At 54.0% G+C, this 17,780-nt stretch overlaps 6 protein-coding genes across 6 annotated transcripts; 4 read left to right on the forward strand and 2 right to left on the reverse strand.

Moving 5' to 3' along the window:
• Positions 1-621: 621 nt before the first annotated feature.
• A1O7_08896 (uncharacterized protein) lies at positions 622-2,585 on the forward strand (the record flags this gene model as incomplete). The annotated part of the gene is made up of 2 exons (XM_007762885.1): positions 622-709; positions 757-2,585. 2 exons carry the CDS (start codon positions 622-624, stop codon positions 2,583-2,585), a joined length of 1,917 nt encoding a protein of 638 aa, XP_007761075.1.
• Positions 2,586-3,656: 1,071 nt separating this feature from the next.
• Positions 3,657-4,730, forward strand: A1O7_08897 (uncharacterized protein; the record flags this gene model as incomplete). The annotated part of the gene is made up of 1 exon (XM_007762886.1): positions 3,657-4,730. One exon carries the CDS (start codon positions 3,657-3,659, stop codon positions 4,728-4,730), a length of 1,074 nt encoding a protein of 357 aa, XP_007761076.1.
• A 1,999-nt stretch (positions 4,731-6,729) lies between these two features.
• Positions 6,730-7,365, reverse strand: A1O7_08898 (uncharacterized protein; the record flags this gene model as incomplete). The annotated part of the gene is made up of 1 exon (XM_007762887.1): positions 6,730-7,365. One exon carries the CDS (start codon positions 7,363-7,365, stop codon positions 6,730-6,732), a length of 636 nt encoding a protein of 211 aa, XP_007761077.1.
• Positions 7,366-9,435: 2,070 nt separating this feature from the next.
• Positions 9,436-10,987, reverse strand: A1O7_08899 (catalase; the record flags this gene model as incomplete). The annotated part of the gene is made up of 2 exons (XM_007762888.1): positions 9,436-9,509; positions 9,577-10,987. The coding sequence occupies 2 exons, from the start codon at positions 10,985-10,987 to the stop codon at positions 9,436-9,438; spliced, it is 1,485 nt and encodes a 494-aa protein (XP_007761078.1).
• A 1,605-nt stretch (positions 10,988-12,592) lies between these two features.
• Positions 12,593-13,841, forward strand: A1O7_08900 (uncharacterized protein; the record flags this gene model as incomplete). The annotated part of the gene is made up of 4 exons (XM_007762889.1): positions 12,593-12,763; positions 12,850-13,134; positions 13,242-13,620; positions 13,702-13,841. The coding sequence occupies 4 exons, from the start codon at positions 12,593-12,595 to the stop codon at positions 13,839-13,841; spliced, it is 975 nt and encodes a 324-aa protein (XP_007761079.1).
• Positions 13,842-16,698: 2,857 nt separating this feature from the next.
• On the forward strand, positions 16,699-17,682 carry A1O7_08901 (uncharacterized protein; the record flags this gene model as incomplete). Its single annotated transcript, XM_007762890.1, has 1 exon — positions 16,699-17,682. One exon carries the CDS (start codon positions 16,699-16,701, stop codon positions 17,680-17,682), a length of 984 nt encoding a protein of 327 aa, XP_007761080.1.
• Positions 17,683-17,780: the final 98 nt, after the last annotated feature.

Genomic DNA, 17,780 nt, shown 5'->3' on the forward strand with positions numbered 1-17,780 from the left:
GTCATGACGAATCGAAGACGCAGAGCGCGTGATCCAGATCAATAGGCATCTGTAGCCAATCACACAGAACGGAGCACGCAATCTCTACTACGCAACTCTTACTTCTTCCTCCGTACTTGGCCTGTTTTACGGCATGTACAGGATCAATGTCCTCAGGGTAGAACACGGTAGGTGCTGGTGCCGATGCAGTCCGACGATGTTGCGATTATGGCGGACTCCCGGTGCGGTTTTCCTGGTTGTGGTCTTCTCTGCATTCCTCCATGCATCGGCGGTCCAGGCGACCTCCGAGAGTCTTCATCCCGCACCACGTGGGGAGACCTCAGGTACATACACCTCCCACCTGCCTTTCTGCGTACATCACGCTCACTTATTCCAGCATTCTGCCACAAAGGCTGGTGCCATGAGCAGAACATAAACACCGGTTCTCCAACATGGAAGATTCGTAGTCCGAGAGAGGCTCCTCACAGATCGCAATTAGCTGCCTACAATACCAGTTGTGAGAAGGTCGCGTACTTCACCACAACTATCAGCTAACGAGGATCAGTATTGCCGCTGAGGTTCGGGCCTTTGCCGCTGGGCTCGATTACGGCGCTGGGATGGCTTGGGCAGCAGATGGACTTGATGGCCGACGGGCTTCCGGGGCATCTGCATGAATTCTTTCGCCCGGTCAAAAATGCTACCTGGCTTGGTGGTGACGTGGAATATTCTTGTATGCGTACTTCTGCCCTTCTTTCAACTGATGCTGATGTGCGGCAGGGCTCAACGAGGCTTGGCCGTACCACTACAACGCGCTGGTCCCGTTGGCGTGGACGACCAACAATGCACGCCTCAAACATCATGTCCTTCAGGTCACCGACTGGGTCATAGAGCATCAGCATGCCGACGGCTGGCTAGGACCAGAAGAAGAGGTAGCCCGTCGAAACTTCTGGGGTCGGTATCCCCTCTTCCTCGGGTTCATGCAACTTGTCGAAGCAGAGCCGGAATTAGGTAAAGCCATGATCCTGCCAGCGATGCATCGCTTCGTTCACCTCATGTACTCAATGCTGCAGAACCATCATCAGGGTTACGTCTGGAAGCCAGGCGATCTCTTCGACGAACAATGGGGTAGGTCTCGTGCTGCAGACATGGTTTTGGCCTTACAGTGGCTTTACGAGAAACACCCGATGGGTAACGAGAAGCTCATCCATTACTGCATGGTGCAGATGTACGAGCTGGCGTATGACTGGTCGTACTGGTTCGATGAGGAGCGGTATTTGAAAGGCGATCTAGACCTCTACCCCGAAGAGCTCACCCAAAGCCTCTTCCCGTACGTCCACGGCGTCAATGCTGGACAGGGCCTCAAATGGGGCGCAGTCATGAGGCGACTTGTCCAAGATGACGCGCTGCTCAACACTACCAGAAACGGGGTCAATTGGACTTTTCAGTATCACGGTACGCCTTCCGGTGCCATCATCGGTGATGAACGCGAGGCAGGCTTGAGCCCGGTCCGCGGCACCGAACTCTGCAGCGTGGTGGAGACAATGTTCTCGGTGAATTACCTCTACCACTCCCTGGGAGACCGCGACTTTGCCGAAAAGTCGGAACGCACAGCGTACAATGCCTTACCGGTGATGTTGATGCCTCACTGGTGGGCTCACCAATACATTGCCCAGACGAACCAGCCCATCAGCCATCAGTTGGAAAGCACGCCATTCTGGAATGTCGGCCCTTTCGGTCAGACGTTTGGCACCGAGCCAAATTTCCCATGCTGTACCGTGAACATGCAAGGATATTCAAAGTTCGTTCCAGCAATGTTCGTCAAGGATGGCGAGAATGGACTTGCCCATGCCTTGCTGGGGCCTGCTCATGTCAGCACGATATTAAGAAAGCGAAATCATGTCCGAGTTCGATGCGACACAAACTATCCCTTTAGCAACTACTTCAACTACGAAATCACAGCAACGCGAGCCTTTCGCTTCTCCTTCCGAGTCCCTTCGTGGGCGTTGTTGGACAGAAGTGCAATAGTCGTGGACAGTGGCAAGAGACATGGCCTCAAACCCGATAATGCCACAGGTTTGCATACCATGGTCGTTCCCGCGGGTCGCACGCGGGTTGAGGTGTCCTTTGGCGCGACACTTCGGCTGGAACCAAGAGCGAACGACACTGTCTCCGTCTATCACGGCGCGTTACTGTACGCATTGCCCATCGCCGGAGAATATTCGACCTCCCGCCCTGCCAACTATCCCGGCACACAAGCACCTCCGCAGGCCAACGACTGGACCATCTTGCCCAGAGAACCTTGGAACGTGGCCATCGATACGACGACGCTGAAGTTTTATGAATACCCGAACCGCTATGACCGGTGGCTACCACACCCGATCTGGCATGAAGACAGACCACCGCTCAGTGTCTCGGCCCTGGGCTGCCAGATCGAATGGAGTCTGCAGGATGGATATGCGCCGAATCCGCCGTTAAAGGGCCAGCGGAACTGCACTGGTAGGGCTTTTCCTGTCGAATTACGCCCATATGGGAGTGCGAAGTTACATATGGCAGAGTTACCCACCGTGGATCTCAGACCCGGAAGCCCGGATCTGTGGCGACCTTGAGCGAGCAGCCATGCTGTCCGCGACTGGACAAGGAGACTGGATGCTTCAGCTCGCGTTCATCGGAGCAAGTGAGCACTGCCGATCCACAGCCTTGCATGTCGGGGCTTGCCTTGCCGTCGAGCATTAAGTTGCTCGAATCATGAGCCCAGCGTGCTGCGGCCTGTACGGATCAGCTTCATGAGCGGCCCGTCGAGGTTGTAACCTGATGCTACATGGATTGTTACTCAATGCAGAGGACATGTGACATTCAGAGGGGTCTGGCAGATGCCTGGCTGTCCCATGCACAGTTGTCAGCCAGGATTGCGACTTCAGGTCTTGGCATATAACCCCGTCTGTTATTTTACACTGCTCTGCAGGCATCTCTGCACTTATCGAAAATTCTTGTTATACTCCCTATAGTGCGGTGAAATGTGTTAGCATAGCCGTGCTAAGTAGACCCAGATGACCGCCAGTCACATGGTCACAGTTACTGTCGTGAGCGCGCGTGTGAAACATTCCCCACGCCAAGGTGAAATGGAGGTGAACGTGTGATGAGCAACAAACTTACAACACAACTTCCCCCTCTCCGCCTCGCCACCAGCGCTTCTGTGGCTCTTCTCGCCGGCGGCAACCGATCATCCGTCGCTTGTTTCATGAGGCCAGCAGGACTGGGTACATTGACGCGATTCGCGCCGAGGTGGTCCAAAGCCATCCTATTTCTGTGCTCTCGTAAGCGCCCCGATTTAGCCGAACGTCAAGCCTGGCTCTTCTCGATCCAATCGCCGACGTGGACGCATCCAAGCACGAGTGACCACGACTCGACACCAAGACCACAGTCCGCGATCCCATGGAATCCCTCATTGATGCCCAGGGAGGCGATGCTCAGCTTCAGCAGGTACTGTAGTTGTCGTTTCTCTTCACTCTCGTTTCCGTCTTCACTCTGCTTTTCCTGTGCGTGGTACCACGTCGTGCTAGAATCACAAAGGGTACTGTAGGGCCGCTATTTCGCGTCATTGCTGACTGCCAGCGTGTCGAACGGGTCCCGGTTTCTTGTAGGACGGGCGTCAGCTGGCTGCCCCAGTTCCTTGCACCATGAAGAGCTATGAATATCCTCGAGTCCGCCCTCCCACTTCGTTACAGCCACCGCGGCCGCCGGCCGATAGCCGCTTTTCTTGGATGGACGCATCTGCAGAACAGGAGCACCGAGTGGGAGCAAGAGGAGAGACAAATACTACGCCAATACCGCAGCCAGCGTCGAACCAACAAAGTCCGGCACAGAGTCAGGTGCAAATGCAGACGATGGAGCCGCAAGCCTATGGTGGTGGCGTGGTTCCGTACCAGATACATGATCCGATGGTGTCACAACAGCAATATTCTCAGGCTCCGCGCCAGATACACGATCCGATGGTGGCACAACAGCAACATTTCCAACCTCCGCAGCTATATGGGGTCTACGCAGCACAAGTTCCTGTACCACAGGCTCAAACGCAGCCACCTCGACATCCCACACCTCCGTTACCACAGCCTCCTGAGCCCGTCAAGCAGCCCGTGATCCCCCAGAAAGAAGCAAGCAGCCCAATAGCGCCCGACGCAAATCCGCTGTCCGCGACGACTCCGAAACGTCCCAACCGGACCAGCACCAATATGGCTATCGTCCCGCCCTCGTCAACAGATCCTGCCCAGTTCTCAGCGAGCGTATTTACACCGAGTCCACAGTCCCTAAAAGGAGGCTCATGGCAGCATGGCTTTTGCTCCTGTGCTGAGCCGTCCATCTGCATGACGGGCCTATTTTGTCCATGCATCATCTATGGTAGAACTCAATATCGCCTAGGTTTGAGGGACGAGCGAAAGGATCCGACAAACATGCTGGGATATACAGCGGTCAACGGCTCTTGCATAGCCTTCGGCATCCTTTGTGGTATCAATGGGATACTGGCCGCTATTCAGCATACACGGGTCCGAAAGACGTATGGCATGAGCTCCGAAGCCGGCAATGTCGCGGGGGACTGTTTGAAGGGCGTTTGCTGCTGCTGTTGTGTCGTCGCTCAGGATGAGAAGGAGGTGAAATCCCGTGAAGAACAAGCGAGGAAACCTGCTGGCTCTGCCACAAGGAACGAGGGTTATGTTGCACCGACATCTATGACATTTCGTGCGCCTCCGAGGTGATCGTGAGAGGGCGGACGACAGTTGAGACCCCAGGACGGGGTCTGCAAGAGGGAAACCACCTGACGCCCACACTGCTCGACTTTCCGCTCGGTCACGAAAGCTGTCGCATGGGCACTCTCGTCAGCATAAGGTCCCTGCTTTGTTAGCTGACTTGGGATGGTGCCGGTTTCAACATTCGACCAGCAACGTCCACCCTGCCGAAGGCGTGTGCAGGATTTGATGAACCACAGTGTCCCAGGCGGCACTAGAGCGGTGACATGCTGTGGGACCATTGACTGGACTGCGGAGACTAGCCCTCCGCCTTATCTTTTGCAGTTTGCTATATTGCAAGCCATTCTCGGCTGGGACATACCTCCGCTGTACATATATACCCCTTGAAGCTATCGAATGTACGATATTGACGAACCCAAGCATGCCCTCAAGCACGTCATTGCATACATCTATACGTCAAAGTGAAACTAACAGCATGTCTCCTGCTGAGTCACCTTCCTCCTGTCGACACTTTGGCCAATTCACAGATGACCTCCCGACAGGGGTCACCTTTCTTCTCAATCTGGACTCTCGGTCGATGCCCCGATAACCTACCCCAAAGCACTAGACAGAGATACTGGAAAGTCACTTCATCGAAGGGCTTATAACCCATTGAGGCAGTGCCCATCGTGGCCCAGCTTGAGCTCGAGCTATCTACCGTCAGAAGTGGTATTGGTTGAAACTGCACGAACCTCTGGTAATGCTTTTGCATCTGCGAGGGTCCAGAGACCACCTCATGTCGACTCAGTTTCTAGAGCTACCTGAAGACGATCAGGATGTCGGGCTCCTCCTCTTGATACCTCCAGCACCTAGAAGACCACATCGAAGATCCCCTTCCCAAAAGGAATTCAAGAGGCGCGGGGAGCGGCTTTTTCTCCGATGGATTTCAAGAAACCGATATTTTGCTGCCACGGTCGCCAACGCCGATCCATAGTCAACCCCACAGAGATCGGATCAGACGATTCAAGCGCACATCGGTCACCTCAGTTTATCATTGCCGAGATATTAGCAGAACCAACACGCTCATCATTTTTTACCGTCGCAGGCTACGCACCTGGGATAGTCGACCACCACCAAATCCTACGGTTGCATCTGACTTTTGAGGCGCCTTGATCAGACAGGCCTTGTGGGAATGCGGATCACACAGATAGTGAGATGGATATCATAACACTGGCCTTGTGCGAGTGCGGGATCACAGATGTGGTGGGCGTTGGTGCTAAGCAAGGCAAATCTGAGGGAATGAATGTGTATGACATACATGTATACTGGGTAGATCAAGGTCGTTGCAGTAGCGAGGACCAGGAACTGGTGGGTGGCAACTATGATCCTGTATACCGAAGGTTAAAGAGAGACATAATGTACCTGTACCACTATACAGTATGTTCCTTGATCGCGTAGGCCCGACACAAGTACCAGTCGTTGAGACAGCGATCCATCCTGGTGAGGGCGATACTAGATACTATCTATACCTTCGTACGTGTTGTTCAACAACTTTCCCCGTCCTCCGTCAACAACATTGAAAGGGTGAAGTACATTATTTCCGCTCAACTACGAGTTACAAGGGGACAAGTCGGTACTCCCTCCAGCCTTGCCCCACGATCAGGGATCCACCACCTATCAGTTAAGAACAACACCAATACCAACTCCGCAAGCCGAAGCGGAAGCATAAATCAGAGACTCGATCTCAAGTGCTGCCAAGCATAAAGGTTTCATTAGCACAGTCTGCCTAGGTTGTTCATTTGGTCGTTCATTCAGTCGCTCATCCAGTCACTCATCCAGTCACTCATCCAGTCGCTCATCCAGTCGCTCATTCTCTCCCTACCAGCCACGTACTCACTCACTCACCAACTAATTCTCTCAATCTAGGACCAATAGACCTATGCGTCTATCCCGCCTTCGATCTCCCCCGCCCGTCCTCCCTTCCTCCTACCTCCTCCGCTATACCAAGCCAGATACTCCCTCTCCCTGTTTACCCGCAATCAAACCCCCTCTCCCTCATCCGTTCCCTCCACACCTCCTTGAACCGCGCGTGCGCCGTGCGATGACTCTTGTCCGTCGTCGCCTTGATATAGTAGCTCAAAATAAGATTACATTTCAGCTCGTTCGTCTCCACGAAATTCACGACCCACCCCTTCCCGTCACTCGCGTCGAGGGCCAACACGTCCCGGGGCTCCGCAACTTTCACGCTAAAACACCCGTAGATGGTCACGCCGGACCCGGCGTTCGTGAAGGCCTGCATGCCGTCCCGGGTGCGTCGGATCGCGCTATAGTACGTCAGATCGGTCGTATACCCTGGCAGGGGCGTGAGTTTGTCCGTGATTGCGTAGTGTTTCCAGGGGTCAGCACCCTCCGTGGGACCCGCGTCGACGTTGAATGTCCGTGCCATGGACATGTGGTCGACGGCTTTGGGGTCCGTGGGTGGCAGTTCGACGACACCTTGCACGAGCGGGTTGAGTTGAGCCATGAAAGTTGGGTTCGTGCACATCTCTAAAGCGGTCGAGTGGCCTGCTTGGAGGACGTCGTGGGGGGACTGCGTGCCGACTGGGGCGGGGAGGACGAGGTCGGTGATCCAGCCGGATTTGATGGTAGTCTGGAGGAAGGACATGGTTGAGGTGGTCGGTGGTTGGCGTTCAGTGGTCAGTGGTCAGTCGTGCAGTGTTCAGGGTTCGGTTCAGTCTCGTCGGCGCGCAGGGCCTGGCGAGCTGGGTGGGATCGAGATTTCTTCCTAGACGTGATGTGGCGTAAGGCTCCTCGGTGGTCGCGGTGCTGGTCAACTTGTGTAGATACTGGCGCTCACAAGCGGAGTATGCATGTTAGGAGTCAAGTTGAGGCAGCGGTGGCGGCGATGGTAGCCTTGACGTGACTTGAATGTCTTGCGTCGAGATGTATCGAGCGGCTTCGAGTAAATCTAGCTGCCTGGCCTGGATACGAGATTTGGATGCAGACAAGTAGAGGGCAAGACCGTGGCTGGGTTGTTGCGTCGCCTTGACTGGCTGTTTTCCTTGCTGGTCGTTTGGGTTCTCGTTGTCGTTGATCGTCTCGATCTCATCCAGCTAATCTCGATTCTGGGCACGACACCGAACGGCCTTTCATGTATCGGACGTCGTGGGCGCCGAGCGAACAGTCGTGACCAAAGGAGGTAGCGAGCTGAGTTGACTTTAGTTGACTTGACTCGACTTCGACTTAAATCGATCGGCGCTGTATTCGGATCGTCGAACTGCACAGAAACGACCGATGCGCCGCAGACGCACAGTGACAGGGACGCGACACAACGCTGCACGGGCTACACCGCACGGCACTGGCTGGCAGCGATCACAATCGATCAACGGATGTTCCAAAAATCATGTATAGTGTATGTACTGTTGTATGTCTGGACATGTGGGTCTCGGCAAGAAAAGTGAAGAGCCCGAAGATCGAAGACAATCGTGCTTATGTCGACGGCTGGATTAGGTTAGTAATTCGCCGTGTCCATACTGAGCTAACTTCAGCTTGTAAGGGGCGCTTGAAGGTAATATGTTCAACTTAAGTTGAACGAGGGCAGGCAGGCAGTTCAGATCAGGTCAGCTGGGGCCAGGTTTGTCGGTGGTCGTCGTGTCAGCCGCAATTATGTACAGAAGGATCTGGCAGCTAGTCAGCCAGTCAGCCAGCCGTTGGCGTCGGCCGCTCTCGCATTCTTTCCTCATCGGGCTACGGGACAGCAGGCTAGCTGGCTGGCTGGCTGGCTGACTGGGGTCTGGACCCCATGTACCGGACCAACGTCGAGAGCGAGAAGCCCAAGGATAGGTCAAGATCAAATGTACATTGTATGTATGAGAGTACGGCCTGAGTCCATAGTCCAGGCAGTTTGGAGAAAGGCGATAAGGGCAACAAGTCAAGACGACGAGATAATCCACCAGCAGAGATCTAGAGCCAGGATCAAGAGAAGGCCGTGTCGAAGTATGTATGTGCGTATGTTGGCACTGCGATGCGTCATTCGTGGCGCCTGTGGTAGGCACGCCTCGCCTTCGTGCCTCTGTCATGCGCTATGTGAGGGAGGCACGCTCACGGGCACGGGCAGCATACGTAGTCATACCTGAGGGACTAGGCCTTAAGTACTCCGAAGGCAATCAGTGTTACTTCAGACCATGGCGATGCCCTACCGCAGTACCGCCGGCCTCTACGGTGCCACTGAGGACCAACCGCTCATGCATGACATGGGGTCGAGGAGAGGGCGTGTGCAGATAGCCATGGACACGGCCGTAGGTTTTGTCGCCGATTCGTGGCGCCAGGTAAACATGGTGTTGCTGGGCATCGCGTATCTTTGATCTTTGATCTTTCACCATGTTCCCACCTCATCGCAAACTCTCCCGTGAAGTATGCATGAGTGAAGATGTTGCCTATAATGTATCCGGGCCAGTGTTGTCCTCTGTATGATTAAGTCCAAGACCAAGGTCAGGTCCATCTTGCTGGACCAAGGTAGCCACGATTAAACGTGCTTAGATAGTGCGATATATAGTGTATTTCACGATCAGTCGCTGATTAGCAACAAGACCATAGAAAACACGACACCAACCAATCATGATGGACCGCCAACAGAATATGCCTACACCTACGCCTAGGCGTATTCCCGCCCAGTTAACGCCGATGCAGTGCGTTGGGGCGGCCCGACCAATTCTTTCGCAGACCATCACCATTGCTACACCTTGACGATCTTGTTGACCGCCTCCTCGATCCGATCACCCAATGATCCATTGACACGGCGGAAGAGATCTGCAAAGACGTTGTTAGTATTGGACATGACATTGTGGCAGGGCTTGAAGACAGAGGCTGTGCATACCAAAGACCTTCTCTCGCAGCCAATCCCTCTTGACAGCAGCAATGTCGCCTGAGATGTTTTTGACAAAGGTCTCCTGCTCTTCCTTGGATAAGACATTAGTCCACAACGCACGAGGTTGCGTGAAGTCTTCGTCGGTGATTTCCGAAGTGAAGACGACAGATCCACTCAGCACCTCCTCAGTCGGCTTATACCCCCATCGGGCGGCGTCGTGGAAGCCTGTAGGGTGAACGGAGCTGTTGACATAGTTCGGATCCGCGCCATAGTTGGCGCCGAAGTTCATGAAGCCGTCGCGCTCGGTAGGGATGTAGACCGGCACTTTGGCAGCATTGGTCGGCAGCATTTGGTAGTTGACGCCGAGTCGGTAGCGTGCTGCATCGGGATACGCGAACATCCGAGCTTGGAGCATAGGGTCGGCACTGGGTTCGATGCCGGGGACCATGGTCGACGGCGAGAAGGCGGCTTGCTCGATCTCCGAGAAGTAGTTGATGGGGTTTCTGTTGAACACCAGCTTGCCGACGGGTCGCAGAGGATATCGCGCGTGAGGCAAGACTTTCGTCATATCGAACATGTTGACTGGACATAGTGCGACGTCGGCCGGATGTATCGTTTGAACCGACACCGTGTAGGACGGGTAGTTGCCCTCCTCGATCGCGTTGAACATGTCAAGTGTCAGATGGTCTGGGCTTGTGCCGGCGAGCCTAACTGCTTCGTCGTTCGTCAAGTTCTTGACTCCTGCATCGGCGTGGACGTGGATCCTCACATAATGGAACGAACCGTCCTTCTTGGTGAACTTGTAGGTATGTCCGCTGTACGCGTTGATGTTTCGCAGAGATGCGGGAGTCCCTCGCTCGCTGAACAGGAACATCAGAGCATGGACGGATTCAGGAGACCCAACGTGGAAGTCCCAGAACATATCAGCATCGGTAGAATGTGTGGCGGGATGTCTCTTGTGTGACCGATTCAGGGACGGAAACTTGATAGGGTCGCGGACAAAGAATACGGGCTGGTTGTTAAAGACCCAGTCATTGTTGCCTTCGGCCGTCTTGAATTTGATGGCGAAGCCGTGGAAGTCACGGATCGTGTCGGCGGACCCGGCTTCAGGGCCGACAGTCGAGATTCGAGCCAGAACCTCCGTCTTCTTCCCAATGCCATTGAGGAAGTCAGCGTCGGTGAGGTCGGAGATGTCGTGCGTGACCTGGAAATATCCGCGAGCACCAATCGCCTTAGCATGGACCACTCTTTCCGGGATTCTCTCCCTGAAGAAATGTGCCAGCGTCTCGATCAGTTGAGTATCCTGAAGGAGAACCAGGCCACCGCCCTGCTTGATTCGGACCTGGACACTGCTGTCATTGCTGGGAAGAGGCTTGCCCTCTGCAAGCGTGTAGAAGTTGTGAGGTCGAGCAACAATCATTTTCAAGGTAGAATGTATTGGCAAAGGTCTGGGTAGTAGATTGATCTAGGCTGGTGATGCCGTGGAATTGTCGACTCCATACTGGCACATGGCTCACCTCTTTATACTTAGAGAAGTATGCCTCGAACAGCATCTCGGATGCCAGGCGGATGTCACATCTCGCACAAAACCCATTGCCATAATGCTGTCCCGGCAATAGAGAACGCGCTCCCACGCCATTGAATCGACAAAAATGCTCGATGACCGAGTCCACGAAGACACATGGCTAGTTCTGGGCAGAGAATCAGCCAATGGGACGGGGAGTAATGATTATCCAGATGTAGGGAAAACGTTGCGCGTTAATCCGCTTCGTGCGCCTGGGTGTCTGCGGATGTTTTGTCGGTGCCGCCAGCCTGGACGGGATCCAAGTTGATGTCAGCCACCGCGAAGCCGGAGTCAAGATGCCATGCATATGCCACACAGGTCCATGTCGCCGAGTACCACCTATACCGGTGCTATTGTGATGGTGCAGCAGCAGGTGATAGTAGCAGGACGGAGACGGAGAGAAGCAGCCAGATCCGCGCAGACAGCGAGAAAGATCCTGGGCCGGTCTTGCTCCAGAGTCACCAAATCTCGCCTTCGCATCTCATGGCGCTGTTTTCAGTCTGTGCCTACGAGGTACTTACCTCGGTTTTTAGCAGCAAAATCACGAAAGACACGTCACAATTGGTCGTCTCATTTCCCCTGTGGTGTCTGCGAGCCACAGGTCAAAGGCCCGATTCGACATGTGTCAAGGCCTTCTCGAATGTTAAGTAAGATGTCATTCCTGGATAAAATTCCCAGCGACGTGGTTGGCCTACAGCTTCCACCGAATCTGGCGGAGAGGGTGGAAGACGATTGTGAAGGTTTGCAAGACACGATGCTTGCTTGGCTCATTGATCTTGGGTTATCTGGCCCGCTCCTCCTCGACAAGACTCGTGATACTGACATACCGACCTTCGATTGTCCCATGTTCGGCGGACTGCACGACTCAAGTGAATGCAGGACACCTAACATGACCCAGCCGTTCGTGGGTAGGATCCGCCTGCGCGACCTGCTCTGATAGTGCCAACGAATATGTGAAGTGGTTCTCTATCACATTCCTCGTGAGCATTTTGAGAGTGACCACTGACATCGCTTCCTCGGTCCACCAACGAGCTCCGTGAACCCAGATGTGGCGTTCACAGCCGATGCCGGTTTCGTCTTTGTAACCATCCGGCGTGCCGCTCCTCCAGGGCTCGAGTACAACAACTTTGATACCGCTTTTGAGTCATGAGCTGGTGCCGTCCAAGACTCCTCACGGCAGCCTTTCGTCCTGCTTCCTCGGCTTCAACCGAGATGCAGCTTGTAGCGTTTTACTCGCTACGACGATGGAAACTTCGACTAGCTAAGCTTTCCCGGTGCGAACGCCGCTAACTATACTTTGTCATCATCAAACACGAGTACGCGCTGCACTCCATTCAGCCAGGGGATGAGTACCATCTAAGTGCATAACTTCAGCCGCAGCCAAAGCGATCAAGAGGAAGGAGTGATTCTTGTCGCAGCAAGGCGTGCAGTAAGCAAGGCTACTTGCCGCATGTGCCAGAGATGGCGCTTCCCAGGCATTTCCTCATCAAAGTCGCTGGCGGGAAGACCATGGCAATGCCGTCTGTCGGATTTGGAACCTGGGCGGCGGGCGATTCTGGGTGGTGCAAGGCCGCCGTCCTGACAGCTCTCAAGCTGGGATACAGGCATCTAGACTGTGCTTGGAAATACGGGGTATGACACGCGCCGACAACTCCCTTGATCGGCATGACTGCCACGCTAAGCTCCGCAGGATGAGTACTGACCTATCTCCCCTCCAGGTTGATGAAGAAGTGGGAGCTGCGATTCGCGAATCCGGGGTCCCCAGATCCGAAATCTTCGTGACGACCAAGTTCTGGCCGCATTTCGCCGCCCCGGAGAACGTGGAGCTCAGTCTCGACCAGTCGCTGAAGCTGATGGGCCTCGAATATGTCGACTTACTATTGGCGCACTGGCCTGTTGCTTTCAAGCCCATATCCCGAGAAGCGCTGGAGCATGCTGATACCGGCAAGATGGCTTCCTGGGCGGAGAAGGGAATATCGATGCGGGAAGGAACAGATAGCCCAGTCATCGACTGGGAACACACATGTGCAAATATCGCAAACCAAGCAGGTGAGGCGCAAAGGTGAACAAGTCCTGGCTGTTGCTGACCGTGTTGCTGGCAGGTCAAAAGGGGAGTTTTGTCCCCACCTGGAAAGCGATGCAAGGGCTCGTGTCGTCCGGCAAGACGCGCGCCGTGGGTGTCTCTAACTTCTCGGTCTCTGAGCTCAAAGAAATCCTCCCGCACGCGGAAGAAATCCCTATATCGTGCAACCAGGTTGAAGTCCATCCGTGGCTGCCGCAGAACGAGCTGATCGGTTTCTCTAGAGGACATGACATCCTCACGACGTGTTACTCACCGTTTGCGGGTCAAAAGGCCGATCGAGCGACACTGCTGAAGGACCCGACGGTCAAGAAGCTTGCAGAACAATGTAAGATGGATGTGGGCCAGCTGTTACAGAGCTGGGCGGTACAGCGAGGTACCGTTCCGTTGGGCAAGAGCCAGACAGAAGGTAAGTCCGCTTGTAGTTTTCGCTCGAGCCCCTTGGTTGCACCTTTGCATCGTCTCGCTAACCAGCGTCACGGCGTCGCAGCTCGCATCAAGTCCAATCTCGCTGTGCGGAGGCTGTCGCCTGAAGTCATGGCGGCGCTTGACAGCCTCGAGGTTCCGAACGGTAAAGGAAGGACGAATGATTATTCCGCCGTCTGGGGCGTGAACCTGTACACCAACTAAATGCAGGTTTGGAGATGACACGAAGAACATGTTCTGGCCTAACCCTGACCATTACACCTCCAAGAACATCGTCCCACGACCGTCGTGCCGTTCCAGATGTCTTGAACGTCTCGCCTTGCTTGGGGGTCCATCCTCGCCGATCAGCAAAGGAGTACTGTTTCGGTTGACAAGAATGCCATCAAGCGTCTGCAGTCTCGACCGAAATGACAGTTTCCCGTAGGCACTGTGGCAACTACGAACGACTGTACGGCCTGTTGTCGATAGGCAATGCCAATGATGACAACTCGATATGGCAGTTGTGACCTTGTCTTGACGACTCTCCCCACCTTGTTTCAGGCTAGACATATTGAGCTGCCAGTACAGATGATACCCCCCTTATATTTGACCGTCTCCTTTTCAGCCTTGTTGCCAGCCACGGCTTTGTCTTCGCACTCGCTGACTTACACATGTCTCCCACCGAAGAAGGTCTGCGTGGCTGAGGCGTCTTTTGTGTTATCTATCATTCTTACGCCGGTGGCCTTGTGGTCACTCCGATTCTGACTGACCGTTCGAAACCTGATTCTGCGGGTTCCGGCCTCATAACAGCACGGATATAGTGATCCAGGATGCCTTTGTCAGTCTCAGCTCGGCGCCATAAGCCCACTGAAGTCGGATCTGAAGAATAAAGACACGTCTCAGTTCCAGCATCGACTTCTGTTCTCTGCCACAAGCTTCAAAGCCTTCGGCAGCGACATGTCGCAGCTCACTGGGCCATGTTCAGCGAAAATCTGCTATAATAGCGTCCAGTGCCATCGGTCTCATGAGTTGAGGTAAACAGACACAGATTCCCTCGAGCGCCTTCGCACAACTGGAACTTCAACAGAACATATCAACATTTCACAAAAGCCCCTGCGAACCTTTTACCACCTCTTGTCTTCCTCATTGATCAAACCTCTCGGTTTCAGCCACCTTGGAACGGCAATGGCTAACTCCAACACGCGGGTGGACCCACGATGGTTGCCGGAATTCATGACTGCGCCAGTCGACGTGAGCTACAGCGGGCATGAGTACATCCACCGCATACTTCTTGCCAGACGCGAGGCATACTGGGTCCTGAAAGTGGCCGAGCGCGCACTGCGAGAGTATTCTCATACGCCGGCCATGCGAAACCTTTTGTCTGCCTTTTTCTCGCCAGAATTTGATGTGCAGACTGTGCTGGAGATGATATCGAGTAGGTTGACTGGCACCAACTTTGAGTCCTGCACTAACTTTCTGACTAGAGCTTAGCACGCATAGGAACTTCTGTTGGGACATCCTAGCGAGACCAAAAGCCTTTGCAAATGTGTACGAAAAGACAACGGATTCCCGTGACACAGGGGTCAGGTTCTCAACAGATACTTCCGATAACGCATGCGCATGGTATTCCCCAGATAAAACTAGGGCCGGGCGCTTGACTGGTTGCTACACGTTTCACACCAAGTACCTTGACAATGAGAGGTTGAATACCTTGCATGGTTTAGTGGATTTAATGTGTCAGGAACAGATCGCTGAGCCCAGCACCAGAGACTCTCGACCAGAGCTGTATAGCTGTTGGGCCTTCCAAGTGATGCTGTCGTACAACCTCACCAAGACAGTCTTGCACGAAGTGGCTCATCACCATCTAGACGGTGGGCCATCTGCTACTGAGATGTGAATGTTTGCTGACAGGTGCCACGCAGCCGATGATTTTAGAGGAGCACTTGGTGAGCAGCGAGGGGTGTACGGTGTTGTGCGTTCCATTGCTCTGGCTCAGCAACAAAGTTCCGCCCACGACCGATATCGACATGCTGATGGGATCTCACTGTTCCTCTGTGGTAAGACTGGGGCATTCTCGGAGCGCTCCAAGCTTGATGGAGATCAAGGACTGACATTCTTGAATGCAGTGGTATATTTGACAGTACGCTTTCCGAAGCTGGACCTCTCGACGCGCGATGCGAAGATCCAATGCTACCGATGGGAAGCTCAATGTGGGCAAACCATCGTGAACATCCAAGATGACATGAGGAATGGCAGAGATCGTGAGTTTGGGAATCTCGGTGTATATTTTCGCATTCAGCATGAGTGAAGCTAGAATCGACAACAATTGCTGGCTCGGTGCAGAATTCGAACAACTCTGGCAACGACTCGATGTGGACGATTGCTAGTGCACGAAGCTGCTGAAACACGAAGGCGAGACGGGCCAGTATTCTGACAAATGGTTGAATCTGGAACTTCAGTGGGAATGTTTAGAGTTTGAGCATTGATTGATTAGAGCATCATGTCAACAGTGTTGATAGAATAGACCTAGATGTGTTTCCACTGTATTGTAGGTGAATCGGAACGGCCTATAGGTTGTGAGTCTTCCGAGTTCATCTGCCAGGGGTATTGTGGGAACAGATTTCTCGAGCAATGTATTCGTCGGACCGTTCATCATCAAGTGAGAACTGATCCAACTTACGGACATTGCATTCTCCAGTGGGCGGTATCCGGATCCTTGCAAAAGGCAGGCTCGACCTCAAGGGTCATCTATTACTGCACCAAGGTACACGGTAGTATGCTCCTGAATGGAGGAACGAGGAAGAAAGGAAAGAGTGACTAGTCAGAGGTTGTCAAGATGCAGTCAAAGTACGCCAAGACGCCAAGGCTCCTGGCCTTAGCTCGTATTCATACAAGGCTGAATGCGGGGTAAAACGTTCCCTGAATCTCCATGCTCAGCCTTGGCGGATATTTTCCTTGCAGTCCTGGTTAGTGGTCGCAAGGTCCTAAGGACTTCTGAACACCGCTTGACCAGCCACCTTCCGCCATACACACCCGGCAGGGCTTACTAAGAAACGCGAGAATACATGAAAGTCGATTTCAAATGCCACACAAACACAAGCGCAAGCGCGACGACGACCCCTCCAACTATGACCTGCCGCCCACCCACCGTGCGAAAACCCTCGCCGTGCAAAAGAAGTCCGACCCAATATTCACCTCGGAGATAGAGAAGAAGCGCAAAAGAGAAGAAAGAAAGCAGAAAAAAGAGCATCAAAAGCACCAATATCGAGAAGACGACACGCCCAAGGCGTTCAAACGCCTTCTAGCCTTCCAGGACGGCAAGAGAATACGTTCCGGACTCGACGACGGAACAGCGCCCTCGAAGAAACGCCGTAAAGTGGATGCAAAGCCACAGTCGAACTCGGCTTCGACCTCGACGTTGAAGCCATCTTCAAATACTCTCACCAAGTCTTCAGCGGACGGACATGGTGCCACCAAACCAACCGATGAAGCCGCTCTATCTGCCGTTACTGCTACTGCTACTGCTCCAGCCCAGACGAGCCTGAAAATCAAACCCGGCGAAACGCTCTCCTCGTTCAGCGCCCGCGTCGACCAGTCCCTACCACTGACCTCGGTACCCAAGCACAAGTCTAAGCTCACGCAGATCGCGGGCCTCGAGAAGATCAAAACTCCACTGAGCAAGCACAATAAACGCCTGGCACGCATGCAAAAGGAATGGCGCAACACCGAGCAGAAGTTGAGAGCCAAGGAGGAAGAACTCGCCGACGAACTCGCGGAGAAGAGGGACGAAGATCAGCTGGTGTGGTTGGGCGCCGGGGTCGACCCTTCGAACCCGTTGGGCAAGAAGAGGCGGAAGAAAGGAGGAGCAGGGAAGGATGTCAATGATGCGGATCCGTGGAAGATCTTGGAGAAGAAGAGGCGCGAGGAAGGCGAGCTGAGGCAGCGCAGTTTGCAGGACGTGGTCACTGCGCCGCCGGTGTTGAAGCCGCTGAAAAATATATTCAAGGTTAAGTCGCTCGGCGACGGTACTGTGGGTGCGCCGGGGATTCGCGCGCAGAATGCTTAGCGCGGCGCTCCATATCATTCCTGCTGTGATTCCTGACCAGGACCTACTCACCTAGGTCACGAGCGAAAGCTTCTGGTCCAGATATACTCTCGAGCACG

The sequence above is a fragment of the Cladophialophora yegresii genome (genome assembly GCF_000585515.1).
Source record: "Cladophialophora yegresii CBS 114405 chromosome Unknown aczIN-supercont1.6, whole genome shotgun sequence".
Lineage (NCBI taxonomy): Eukaryota > Fungi > Ascomycota > Eurotiomycetes > Chaetothyriales > Herpotrichiellaceae > Cladophialophora > Cladophialophora yegresii.